We start from the raw sequence: 13,702 nt of genomic DNA, 5'->3' as shown, positions 1-13,702 counted from the left end.
TGGTAAAGATTTTATCAGTTGGTAGTAAAAAGTAAATATACATTGTATATTGTATATAACAAAGATTTAAGTTGATTCTGGACAAAGAAAGATAACTCCAATTAAAAAAAATCTTGCAATTGCACAATATTATGCAATTAGATATTTCTTGCTTACTATTCTGGACAAAGAAAGATAACTCTAATTAAAAAAAAATTGCTATTTCACAATATTGTGCAATTAGATATTTCTTGCCATTGCGCAATACTGTGCAATTGAAAAGACTTGCTATTGCACAATACTTAATATAATATAATTTGAGATCCTGATTTGGACCAACTTGAAAACTGGGCCTATAATAAAAAATCTAAGTACATGTTTGGATTCAGCATATCAAAGAACCCCAAGATTTCAATTTTTGTTAAAATCAAACTCAGTTTAATTTTGGACCCTTTGGACTTTAATGTAGACCAATTTGAAAACAGGACCAAAAATGAAGAATCTACATACATAGTTAGATTTGGCATATCAAAGAACCCCATTTATTCAATTTTTGATGAGATCAAACAAAGTTTAATTTTGGACCCCGATTTGGACCAACTTGAAAACTGGGCCAATAATCAAGAATCTAAGTACAAATTAGATTCAGCATATCAAAGAACCCAACCGATTCATTTTTTGTCAAAATCAAACCAAGTTTAATTTAGGACCCTTTTGACCTTAATGTAGACCAATTTGAAAACGGGACCAAAAATTAAGAATCTACAAACACAGATTCGGCATATCAAAGAACCCCAATTATTCAATTTTGATGAAATCAAACAAAGTTTAATTTTGGACCCTTTGGGCCCTTTATTCCTAAACTGTTGGGACCAAAACTCCCAAAATCATGACCAACCTTCCTTTTATGGTCATAAACCTTGTGTTTAAATTTCGTAGATTTCTATTCACTTATACTAACGTTATGGTGCGAAAACCAAGAAAAATGCTTATTTGGGTCCCTTTTTGGCCCCTAATTCCTAAACTGTTGGGACCTAAACTGTTCGGACCTAAACTCCCAAAATCAATACCAACCTTCCTTTTGTGGTCATAAACATTGTGTTTAAATTTCATTGATTTCTATTAACTTAAACTAAAGTTATTGTGCGAAAACCAAGCATAATGCTTATTTGGGCCCTTTTTTGGCCCCTAATTCCTAAACTGTTGAAACCAAAACTCCCAAAATCAATCCCAACCTTTCTTTTGTGGTCATAAACCTTGTGTCAAAATTTCATAGATTTCTATTAACTTAAACTAAAGTTATAGTGCGAAAACCAAGAAAATGCTTATTTGGGCCCTTTTTGGCCCCTAATTCCTAAAATATTGGGACCAAAACTCCCAAAATCAATACCAACCTTCCTTTTGTGGTCATAAACCTTGTGTTAAAATTTCATAGATTTCTATTCACTTTTACTAAAGTTAGAGTGCGAAAACTAAAAATATTCGGACGACGACGACGACGCCAACGTGATAGCAATATACGACGAAAATTTAAAATTTTTTCAAATTTTGCGGTCGTATAAAAAATCAATACAGTGTAGTCAGCTATATATATTTATTTCACAAATATTCATTAACTTATTCAGTTTGAGTTACAATAAATGATTAAGTCTTTAGTTTAATATAAACAATCTATTTGAACATCATTTCTTGTTGTATGATAAGATTGATTGAACAAAATAGAAATGAAAGTTTTAATGTTTTGAAAATACAAAAATAGAATTATGATCAAACATGATTTCATCTTAACAAAATCTATATATAACTTAATGAGCAAATATCAAAATACTTATATTGTATTTACATTTATTTGTATTCCTTTACAAAATAAACATATTTATTCCATATTGGTATTATTTTTTAGTAGGTTTCTCTATATGAATTGGATTTTGAATAAAAAAGCATATTCACCTGAGAAAGTGTTATTCACCGCTCTTAACGTCTCGCGCTTTTACATGCAACGTTACGGTAAAATGTTTCATGTACACTTTGTTTTGGTATAATATGTTTGTCATTAAATCATTTTCTTTTCCTGGAATATGGAATAAAACAATTAATGTCTTTTGTTTCGGTAAATATGGGGTTTAATTGACTTTTGAAAAACTGATATTCACTTCGGCCGTCGGCCTCAGTGAATATCAGTTTTTCAAAAGTCAATAAAACCGCATATTTACCTCATCAAAAGACAGTAATTGTATAATTTACTAGTAATAGGTATTGTTGGACCAAATATTCTTATTAAAAAATGACCCTAAAATGTTGTTGAATAATATAGATTCTCCCACTGCATTGAGTGTGATACTATATATATAGCTATTCCAGACAGTTAAGTTTTTCAAATTTAAAATACGAGGCTTGCAAGCGTTTTAAATTTGTAAAATTTAACTGTCCAGAGTGGATAAATATTGTATTTCAAGAGATTTGGTGGTGGAATTAGTCTCTCTTATGATTTTTATGCAGTATACAGGCAAACTTCTGCCTTCTTCTCAAAAGATCTGAATAAAGATGTGTTCTTCCTATGTTATTTTTTAATGGCATCATTCAGAGGAAAGCAAGAAAATTTAATATTATAATTGAATTTTGACTAATGACATAAATGAAAAGATGGGCAATTTGACCTATTACAGTATATTCAACCCCTAAGGCCAATAACTTTTAATTTGCTCAGACTAGTTCCATAACATATAATAAGAAAAGGTTTATGTTCATAATTATTTTCACATCATGAAAAGGATTTTTGAATAAAGTCTGCCCAATTTCCAGGTAAAATATTCCAAGGTCTGTTACCCTATAGCAACACATCCTTATCCTTAAGTCTCTTCATGCTTACCAGCTTACTAACATTAATTTATTATGATGTTTGAGGAATGGGTGAAGTGAGATTAATTATGGCGAAATTAGGTAAATCTGCACACATATATATATATGTATAAAAGAGGGACGAAAAATACCAGAGAGACATTCAAACTCATAAATCGATAATTAACTGACAACGTCATGGCTAAAAATGAAAAGGACAAACAGACAAACAATAGTACACATGACACAACATAGAAAACTATAGAAAAAACAACACGAACCCCACCAAAAACTAGGGGTGGTAAGCAGATCCTGCTCCACATGTGGCACCATTCGTGTTGCTTATGAGATAACAAATGATGAAGGGGAAGTGGATATCAGAATACAAGTTTTTATTATTGTGATACTCACCCAGTCACATTATTCACATTAATAAAAACCTCGCAATAAATTCTGAATTTACAGTAATGTTTTTGCTTTAACAATCCTAAAGGTTATTTTGCAAATTTGCAAGTATAAGAAATCAATTTTCTTTTTTCTGAATTTGCAATAAATTCTGTTTTGAATTCTTTAATGCAAGCATATCATCTCCTTTTTATAAATTGTTAAATATGGATTTACTCTCTTCTTTCTTGGTGGCCAATTAACAATCTTCGTATCCATTGTAGCCAAGATCAATTGTTGTCACTTTCTTCTTTCTTTGTGGCTGTTCCGGACCATATGAGTATCTGGACCATACGCATATGTTCATGACCATATGGGTATATACTCATATGGTTGGACCGTACGCGTATGGTCGGGGTAATCAACAAGTATACTTTTAAACTCTTCATTAGGTGTGACCTTTCTGGTTGTGATGTCACTAAAATGTCATTTTATTATATATTAAAAAAACTTATAAAAAAACCAGTTTCACACACTCAGTTAATATTACTGTAATTATACAGTCTATTATAAAAAAGATGACAAAATCAAATGAACATTTTGTAAAAGGAATTTTATTGTTTAAAGTAGGTGACATCACCGGCAAGGGTCATGATATTTTTTAAAGATCATGATATTTTTAATGACATCTTTGATAAGTAAAATATTAAAAGTGTATGTTTCTTATTTTTTTCTATTCTTTATTTCTATACTTCCCATTTTAATCTTAATTATAAAACCGGTAAAATAGCATTTAAGAGCAATGAAAAAGCTACTGCCCTTATCTAATTTGAAATGTGATACTCATTTTACGATATTGTATATCTAGAGTTTCTAAAAAACACCGTAGACACACTATCGGAATTGTCAGAGTCGATATCACTGCAAACAGCCAAAACAAGCAATCGCAGAAAGGCTACATGTATGGTACCGTGTGAATGTCATTCTAAGTATACAAAAGCATACATAAATACAATAAGCGATGAAAACTAAGATCAACTGTGGCATCAATATTTAATGTTTATGTACCTTTTGAAATGTAAAATTAATACGTATTATTTCTATTGAAAAAATACCTATATGGTCCAAATACTCATATGGTCCGGCCCATTATTAACCAAACGAGTATAATACTCATATGGTCCGACCATACGCGTATGGTCGGACATATGAGTATACGCATATGGTCATGACCATACGTGTATGGTCCAAATACTCATATGGTCCGGAACATGGCCATAGTACAAGCCTCTTAGCTTTAGTCAATAATGTTGGATCATCATGTACGGCAACGGTTTTCTTTTTCTTACTACCTTGAGTAACATTGTCTTCTTCTTCTTACTATCTTCCAAATCTATTATCTTCTTCTTTCTATCTTCTGTATCTTTTATCTTCATCTTACTACCTTTCTTATCTATCGCTAATACCAATTGTCCTTTCTCATTAATTTTTGGGATTATAGATACCTGTTTGAAGTCATTCTCGTCTCCTTCAGAAGAATATTTTTTCGTCGTCTTGGATAATTGGTTCAATGTTACAACTGTTATCTCTACATCCTTCAGATGAGCCGATGGTGATGGTATCAATAAGTTCTGTTCGTTTAACAAATAAGATTTGGACTCATTTGTATCAGTAGATATTGACTCCTTTTGATTAGAGGATTTAGACTTTTCAGGTTCACACCAATAAGGTAAGCTATAGCTATGGTAAAACAAAGGATTATAATAATTTATTACTTTTTTAAATTCATCTTCACTTTGTTGAAGCATATGAAGTGGCAACTGTTGGTGAACTCTTTGCCCATTTATAACTTGTGTAGATTTTATAGATGAGTTTGCGTTTAAGAGATGATCATTATCTGAAAATTGTTTATACAAGTTAGATTTTACTAGCTCCTCCTCCTTTGCAACATGTTGTATATCTGTCAGATCAGGTGATAATAGCTCCTCCTCCTTTGCAACATGTTGCATATCTGTCAGATCAGGTTGTACTAGCTCCTTGTCCTGTTTAACATGTTGTTTTTCTGTCAGATCAGGTGAGCTACTATGAGTAATGTTATAAGTGTCCACAGCTTTGCCTTTTTGAAGAGTTGTATTATCCAATGTTTCTGCATTATTTTCTGTTTTCATTCTCGTTGTATCAAATTCCTTTGATGGCTGGTCACCTTCTACTAGAGAGTGGGTGGCTGGTTTCCTGCCTCGTTTTTTACCATGTTTATGCTTAACTGAAAAAGTATATACAATGAATTAAATGATGAAATATGATAAGGCAAATATAAAAAATATATGACTTGTGGTTCCATTTAACCAACAGACCATACGTTAATAAACCCATTGACCCTAGAATGCTTTTCATATCTAAAAAAAAAATCTTGATCCGTCTCATTTTGTGGTGTGTCATCTCATCTGAATTTCGAAAAGACTTAAAACACTTAACAGAGTACAACATAATAATACCTTACAACCATATTGTTTTCAAGACTAAATTGGAATGACAGATTTTCTTTTTTTGGGTTTAAGGTTACAGAACAGGTAAATGGTTTCCAAATAGTTAATATATTAATTGATCATTGTACTGTGAAAGTACAAAGTACTTGTATTTGTGGGGTACCAATTTTTCATGGTTTTCGTGGATGGCTTTATCCTTAGAATTTAAATGTCCAAGGAAATAAAACAACCATTGTCTAAATCAAAACATGGAATGATCCCCTTTTTATCGGTAGGTTTGACTACTGATATGATCTAGAGAATATATTGAATAACGCCAAATCTGAGAATGCTTTAATGGCAGTCACAGAACTACAACTACATACAGGATTATACCCATTTAGTCTTTAATAACCTTAACTGTACAACTTTTGATCTATTGATTCTCATAGAAAATTTTTGATCGATGAAAATCAGATTTCCAGTATTTATATGCTAGTATCATAAAGAGTTCATTTTATATCTTCATAGTTCTCGTACATATGGGAAATAATAATTTCATGCTGGGCTTGATTTTGATTTATTTGACATTCAAGATACATTTATAGCATTTGTTTATGTTACTATTTTCTTTAGGTGACATGCATATGTTTATGGCCTTATTAACACCTTTGATGGTCTTAATCTGTTGATCACTTTATCAGGGGTTAATTAGTGTCATCACTACGATTTACACAGGTCAATGTTTACTTTGCATTTTCCTTCAACCCATACTATTTGTAACCTTCGTTTCTAAAGGTTTTAAATTTTAATTTTTAAATATGATTCCTTATTTGGCAAGTTTATCTCTTAGTTGCTTATATCAAATTACCATTGGTACTGGTTTTTTTAGTTTTAACAAGTTTGAAAACATTTCATTTTGTAGTTGCAGAGAAAAATAATTGAAAATATTAGTCAGAATCAAAGATTGCTAACTATAATCAATATTTTGGGTACAGCTACATGAGCTAGGACCAAATGAGAATAACTTTGTACCAATGTTGGTTAAACTGTCAAAGTATGTGCCTCAAGTACATAGGTGCCCCACTCACACTATCATTTTATATGTTCAAAGGACCGTGAAATTGGGGTAAAACCTCTAATTTGGCATTAAAATTAGAAAGATCATATCATAGGGAACATGTGTACTAAGTTTTCGAGTTGATTAGACTTCAACTTCATCAAAAACTACCTTGACCAAAAACTAGAACCTGAAGTGGAACAGACGGACGGACAAACAAACAGACAGGTGCACAGACCAGAAAACATAATGCCCCTCTCCTGTTGTAGGTGGGGCATAAAAAGAAGATTCACATTTCACTTTTCATTGGAATATATAATTTGCCTCAATTTCTACCATAACTAACACAACTTATAAACACAAACAATTTAATATCCTGGTTTAGAGTAGTTTCTCCCAATTCAATTGGCTGATGTTGTCCTCGTAAATTATAATGACATTTTTTATAAAGCCAATTAGAAATTATCTCCCTTATAACATTGAATCAAGTATTTTCCATTTTAAACAATTTTCTGATTTTTATATCACAACAATTTTCATATACAAATCATCCTGATTCAGAGTAATTTCTCCAAATTAGATTGGCTGATTTTCTCCTATTAAATACCAGTGCAATTTTTCATTAAGTGAATTTGAATTACCCTCTCATCACATTGATTTAATAAAAACATTTTTTTCACATTTTTAGAATTTCCCCTATTAGGACAATTGCACACTGATTGATAAAAGAAGACGGTGACAAGGTGATAAGAGAGGTTTTCACTGAATATACACAGGCAAATTTTACTCAATTGAACTTTCACTTTTCACATGAATAAAATTTCCACGTCAAATGAGCTTATACCTGTAACTCACAAGAATTTTAGGTGGATTTCCCCCCCTAAATTTAACATGAATTAATAATCAAAGAGCTGAATAGCTCTGAGGGGAAAGACGGCCCTTGTTTCTATTTAATTATGTTTTTGGAAAGGGGGGGGGTATCTTTTGAGTTTTCATATGAAGAATGAAAAAGTGAACAGCTAGAACATGTAGAAAGGTTGACAATATTGAAATCAATTGTTGTTTATGTAATTTCATTTCCTTAGTTTAGGATTCAATTTTGGACCAATGGAAGAGATCTGCATCTTCTAAATCTAAACATTTGATTAAAGTTGATAGCTAATTATCTAAAACTCAACTGAGTTTTGTCATTTCACAACAACTACAATATTTTTTGAAATCTTGATTGTGTTTCACTGAACTGCAGGCCAGGGCCATTTTCCATTTTTTGTGACTGTACTCTTGGATTTTTAAGTTTTTTCTTTAGGAAGTGTGGACTGAAAAATCTATTCAGTTTTAAATTTCCATTGTTAAAGTTCCGAGTTACAACTCTCATCACAGGGAAACAGGTAAAAATAAAAAACAATATGAGTGATGTAAACTGCATGAAGCTTGTTTCCAAATCTTAATTTTGAAATATTTGTGAATAATAAATATGCAATTTTTTTAAATTTTTTTTACCATTACAATGATTATGTAGGTACACAAAAATTTAATTTTAATAGAAGACTACTAATCCAATGAAATGTCACATTTGAACATTTGAAGTGTTTAAATACATTAACTTTTATTTTAGTGGATAATTACTCACCAATTGAGGTGCTCCTGAATTGGAGGAAGATTCTCAGAATTTTAACAGAAAAATGTGGTGTCACTAATTAGAGACAAGAAGCGACAAGGAGAATATTTTTTTTCTTGTCGCTAAATAGTCTTCTTGACACTTCTTGTCGCTTTTTGACGCTTCTTGTCTCTGATTAGTGAGACCCGAAAAAAGTAATAAAATCGTTTCTTTCCCCTGTCTCATGTAACCCCACGATCTTTGTTTATTTTGAAAGTTGTTGACCTACAAATTAAAGTATTGTATGTTGATATTTAAATCATCTACAGTAAAAAATATTATGTTTAGATTTAACAAATACAAATTTGTAATTAGTGCACGATCTCTAAGAATGATTTAAATAACCAGTGAACTGGTGAAGGATATCCCTGCTTCTTCCAAGAATGACGTCACTATAAAATACAATGTACATGTAGGTTGGATATATTTAGAATATCTCGTCATACTAATTTTTTCCGGATTGTAAAATAAACGTAAATAGTGTAAAGGAGAGTCCAAGATACGATAATTTCGTGAGAAACAGAAGTGAAATGTGTAAAAAAAGTGTTTAAAGTCAAACTATTCATTTCTCGGTCTCCCACTCTTCAATCTAAGTAAGATGTGTTGGGGGGTTTTCCCACACTATAACATGTATAAAAACAAAATGAATGATGTGAGGGAGTGTCACCCCATAGGGGATTTTGAAGCCGTCTTTCCCCAAAAAAAGATTTGTTTCAGATTTTATTTGAAATTTAAAATTTGGCTGTTATTTGTCAATGAATAAATCTATTTGGAAAAGTCTTGCGAAATTCATGTGAATACAAATTCATGTGATTTTTATATGAGTTGTAATTGAGACTCATATGGAATCAATTCAAGTTTCTTGTGAATCTCTATTCAGGTGAGTGAAATTTACCTGTGTACAATGTAGGTGACCTATATATAGCAGCATACCTGCCAACTGTCACTATTTGCGGGGGATTTCCTCCATGGAGGCTCCCAAATTGAAATTTTGAAAGAGCAATATGTCCACAATTTTAAACAAAAAAATAAATTGTACAGAGGCTTATAAAAGTATGAACAAGCCAAAAAACAACATGGTTTTTTCGAACTATGACAGCCATCGTGCACGCAAAACCCCCAAGGGCATTTGGAAAAATTGGCAGGCATGTAGCAGGTTTTACTGTACCATATAAAATTACCTGGAAAACTATAACCCATGTTCAGCAGTTCACAAGACTTTTTCCCTTGCGGACATAAATTTATGTGTTTAGCTGAAATAAATGAATTTATTTATAATTCAAGTGCATCATATAGAGGTTAATATTATGCATTTTAAAGTATATTTATTTAAAACAATATTAATTGTGAAATGGTTAAACTTATAATTTATCTGATGACATTTCAAAAACAATCCACACAGTTGGATTGCAAGCTTCCTCTGGTATGAAAAGTTTGGAATAAAATTTTGTAATTGGAACTAATTTTGATTCATTTATATATTTTGAAGTTTAATGTGACATCCATTTTTACTGAACCAGTACACATTTTTTGCTTAGGTGCCTGTTGAAGCCCGCCTCAAGGTGTTTTTCTAGCTGTGTTGAAGACCTATTGGCCTTTCTGTCTACTTTACACTACACGAAAAGGCAGACTTACAACAATTTGGACAGTCATGTAAATGTTTGAAAAATGTAACTACTTTTCTGCAAGATAAATTTGCAGACCTGCTAATGTGTATGTAAATGAATTATTCCTTTGACATTATTTAGGAGGTCGTCAAAGATATTCTAAAGATAATTATTTTATTTCCATAGCTTTAGTCATTCTTCAAAGATATGTAAAGAAATGCCATAGATTTGCATGCCCTTTCCAAGATAGGAAATATATGCAAAGTTTAAAATTTGCATAACTGATTTACAGAGGTGTGGGCAGTTTTGAGAGACTGCGGTTTATAAAACATTTACGACCAATGTAAATGCTGACAAATGTTTGAGTTATATTTGCAAACGTTTGTCGATATCGTTCATGTATGTAAAGAAATGTATTTTATTTACTAATACTTTCCAGTATTATAGTTATTTTGATAAATATTGGTATTTGCAACATATCTTTACAGACGTATGCAAAGTTTTGAGAGACCGCGGTTTATAAAACATTTACAACCAATGTAAATGCTGTCAAATGTTTGTGTAATATTTGCAAACGTTTGTCGATATCGTTCACGTATGTAAAGAAATGTATTTTATTTACTAATACTTTCCAGTATTATAGTTATTTTGATAAATATTGATATTTGCAACATATCTTTACAGACGTACGCAAAGTTTTGAGAGACCGCGGTTTATAAAACATTTACAACCAATGTAAATGCTGTCAAATGTTTGTGTAATATTTGCAAACGTTTGTCGATATCGTTCACGTATGTAAAGAAATGTATTTTATTTACAAATACTTTCCAGTATTATAGTTATTTTGATAAATATTGATATTTGCAACATATCTTTACAGACGTACGCAAAGTTTTGAGAGACCGCGGTTTATAAAACATTTACAACCAATGTAAATGCTGTCAAATGTTTGTGTAATATTTGCAAACGTTTGTCGATATCGTTCATGTATATAAAGAAATGTATTTTATTTACTAATACTTTCCAGTATTAAAGTTATGTTGTTAAATATCATATCTTTACAGACGAATTTAAAGTTTTGAGAGACCGTGGTTTATAAAACATTTACAACCAATGTAAATGCTGTCAAATGTTTGTGTAATATTTGCAAACGTTTGTTGATATCGTTCACGTATGTAAAGAAATGTATTTTATTTACTAATACTTTCCAGTATTATAGTTATTTTGATAAATATTGATATTTGCAACACATCTTTACAGACGTATGCAAAGTTTTGAGAGACCATGGTTTATAAAACATTTACAACCAATGTAAATGCTGTCAAATGTTTGTGTAATATTTGCAAACGTTTGTTGATATCGTTCATATATGTAAAGAAATGTATTTTATCAACTCCCAAAAAATTAGAAAGTGTCTCAATATATATTATAAGAAATTTTACGTATTGATGGTTTCAGAGACCGTGAAAATATTTGAATTGATTAAGTAGATATTGTTCTTCCCGAATCCAAACCAGAACTTTTTGAAGTTATGATATTAAAAATGGCAGGGTGCTTTTTAAATGTCGGACCGATGATATTTTTTTCTATTTGGATGGTTAAGAAAATCTTCAAAGCTTTTATCCAGAACCAAGGAAACTATTTAAAACTTGAGTGAGGATTTTTTAAGATCTTGCTGGTATAAAAACACAAATGCTTTAAAATGTATTTATTTTTCCTTACATCAGGGTTTACAATTCGATATGCTTGTTGTATCAGAACGGAAACTTTAACTCATACGACGAATTGTAATAGTAAATTGATACTTTTTTTTTATAGCTTAAAGACACATAATGAATGAGTTGATGGATTGATTTGTGTAAACGTCCAGCTGCAAATGCTACACGAAATTCAGGTGTAGGGAGAAATGCACTAATATAATAACACTGTAATAAAATATAAGCAGCATTACTTTATTACTTTTTGTACTTCAAATATGAAAAAAAGACGACGTAATTCAATGACATTATAATTATTAGAATAAACTCTAAACCAGAATAAATAATGATCAAATCGATAAAAGCGGTACGTTTTCTCAACCCAAGGTAAAGTACCAATATTGGTGTGGAAAAAGTTAGTTTAGTTTCTGCTTATTTGTGATCTTTTCTCATTTTAATAAAGAGAATTATTGAATATTTTTTTCTTCAATAAAAGGCCAAGGCGTGTGTTTTCAATGTTTTGCATGATCGTATAATTTGAAAATACACGAGTATGCACATACATGTACATGTATTTTATCAGAATGATTATGATAACAATTGAAAATGCCTAATAATACAATAAAAAAAGAAAGAGCATTAATCAAGTATCCCTCAATAGGTGGTAAATATGTCACTTGTATGTAATTGAATGGATTTTCCCGACTGTGAAATGGTTCATCTTTTAGCACTACAGGGTTCCTTAAAAGGAAAACCGTATGTGTTAATTACCAAAATTGATCTAATAACGCTAATTGGGTATAATAAAATCCAGACGTTCTAAAGAGATTAATAATATAAACATGTACAAATCATGCCAATTATACGCAAGCCAAGAATATAGCAGATAAAGACATCGGGATTATTTTTATAATTAAACATGCAGTTTGTATTCATGAAAATGTGTTAATACTTTGAAAAAGGCAAATAATTTAAAAGTTTACATGCTAAAAAATTAAAGAAGAAATTAGAACAGTAGCATTGTATCTGAATGCTGTTGAGGATAAACACCATTTCATATTTAAAAGTAGAATGTACACGTTTACAAGCTTATTATATAGAAATATGTTGAAATTATATACAGTAAAAGTATTTTAAAACAATTACCTTTTGTATATAAAAACAAGCATTCTCGTTTCCTCGCTTCTCATATATAGCAGATTTAATAAATTCGATGCAAAGCAAATAATTTAACCTTTGAATTGAATATAATCTCTGTATAGTTCGTGTTTCAACAAGAATAAAAATGACCAGCATTAATGGAAAAAAAAATACATCAATTTCCATAAACTTCCTTCTATTATATTAATCTGACTAAACAGTTATATATGAAAATATTTATTCAATTCAGAATAGATATAGAAAATCTTTGTCCTTTTTATTTTCCAATCTTGACTTTGTCCTATTAATATAATGATCTCAAGAAATATTCCCATGCAGTACATGTATTTGTTCCAATCGAAGGCTCCAAATTTTTAAAACATTTTCTTATCAAGATTAACATTTAATTATTTCAAACTTATATAATGTTGTTGCTGAATGATGTATATGTTAATCGCCAATATCGAAATCTACCTCCATTTTGTCATAAGTAACAACATATTAAGATTTGAAAACCTTTGGATGAAAGGTTCGTAGATTGTCGAACGGAAACGATTGGAGCAGCCCGCCCGCTCGTCCGCAGTACATCAATAAATCAATAACGGGACTGGAAATCCCGAAAAAAATAGCAAGTCATAAATAAAGGTAAAATACATCCGGTTTACTGTCATCCTCATGTATATGTAGTATACTTGTTTTAAAACTGGTGTTTGTCTTTGAGTCTCTTTTTGTTTTTACTCAATGTCATCAGAAGTGTGTCGGCACTGATCAGTGGCGGATCCAAGGAGGGGGGGGGGGGGTTTCCGGGGGTTGGAACCCAACTTTTTTTGCCGATCAATGCATTTGAATGGGAGCAATATAGTTGGGACCCCCCT

The 13,702-nt window shown here is 31.0% G+C and overlaps 1 protein-coding gene across 5 annotated transcripts in view; it reads right to left on the bottom strand.

Moving 5' to 3' along the window:
- The window catches only part of LOC143056856 (uncharacterized), a 65,975-nt gene that overhangs the window by 17,162 nt on the left and 35,111 nt on the right, over positions 1–13,702 (bottom strand). The window contains exons 8-9 of one of the 5 annotated variants that reach the window (XM_076230024.1): positions 9,565–9,636; positions 1,559–5,464 (exon numbers count right to left, since the gene is read on the bottom strand). The exons of the other annotated variants lie outside the window; for them this stretch is intronic. Of the exons in view, the coding sequence (XP_076086139.1) occupies positions 4,503–5,464; positions 9,565–9,636 (1,034 nt within the window). The 3' untranslated portion in view covers positions 1,559–4,502. Of the gene's footprint in view, positions 1–1,558; positions 5,465–9,564; positions 9,637–13,702 lie in introns of those variants that run through there. 5 annotated transcript variants of the gene reach the window in all.

This window comes from Mytilus galloprovincialis, chromosome 13, assembly GCF_965363235.1.
Source record: "Mytilus galloprovincialis chromosome 13, xbMytGall1.hap1.1, whole genome shotgun sequence".
NCBI lineage: Eukaryota > Metazoa > Mollusca > Bivalvia > Mytilida > Mytilidae > Mytilus > Mytilus galloprovincialis.
The sequence above is the reverse complement of the archived record's forward strand: the minus strand, read 5'-3'. Positions and strand labels throughout refer to the sequence as shown.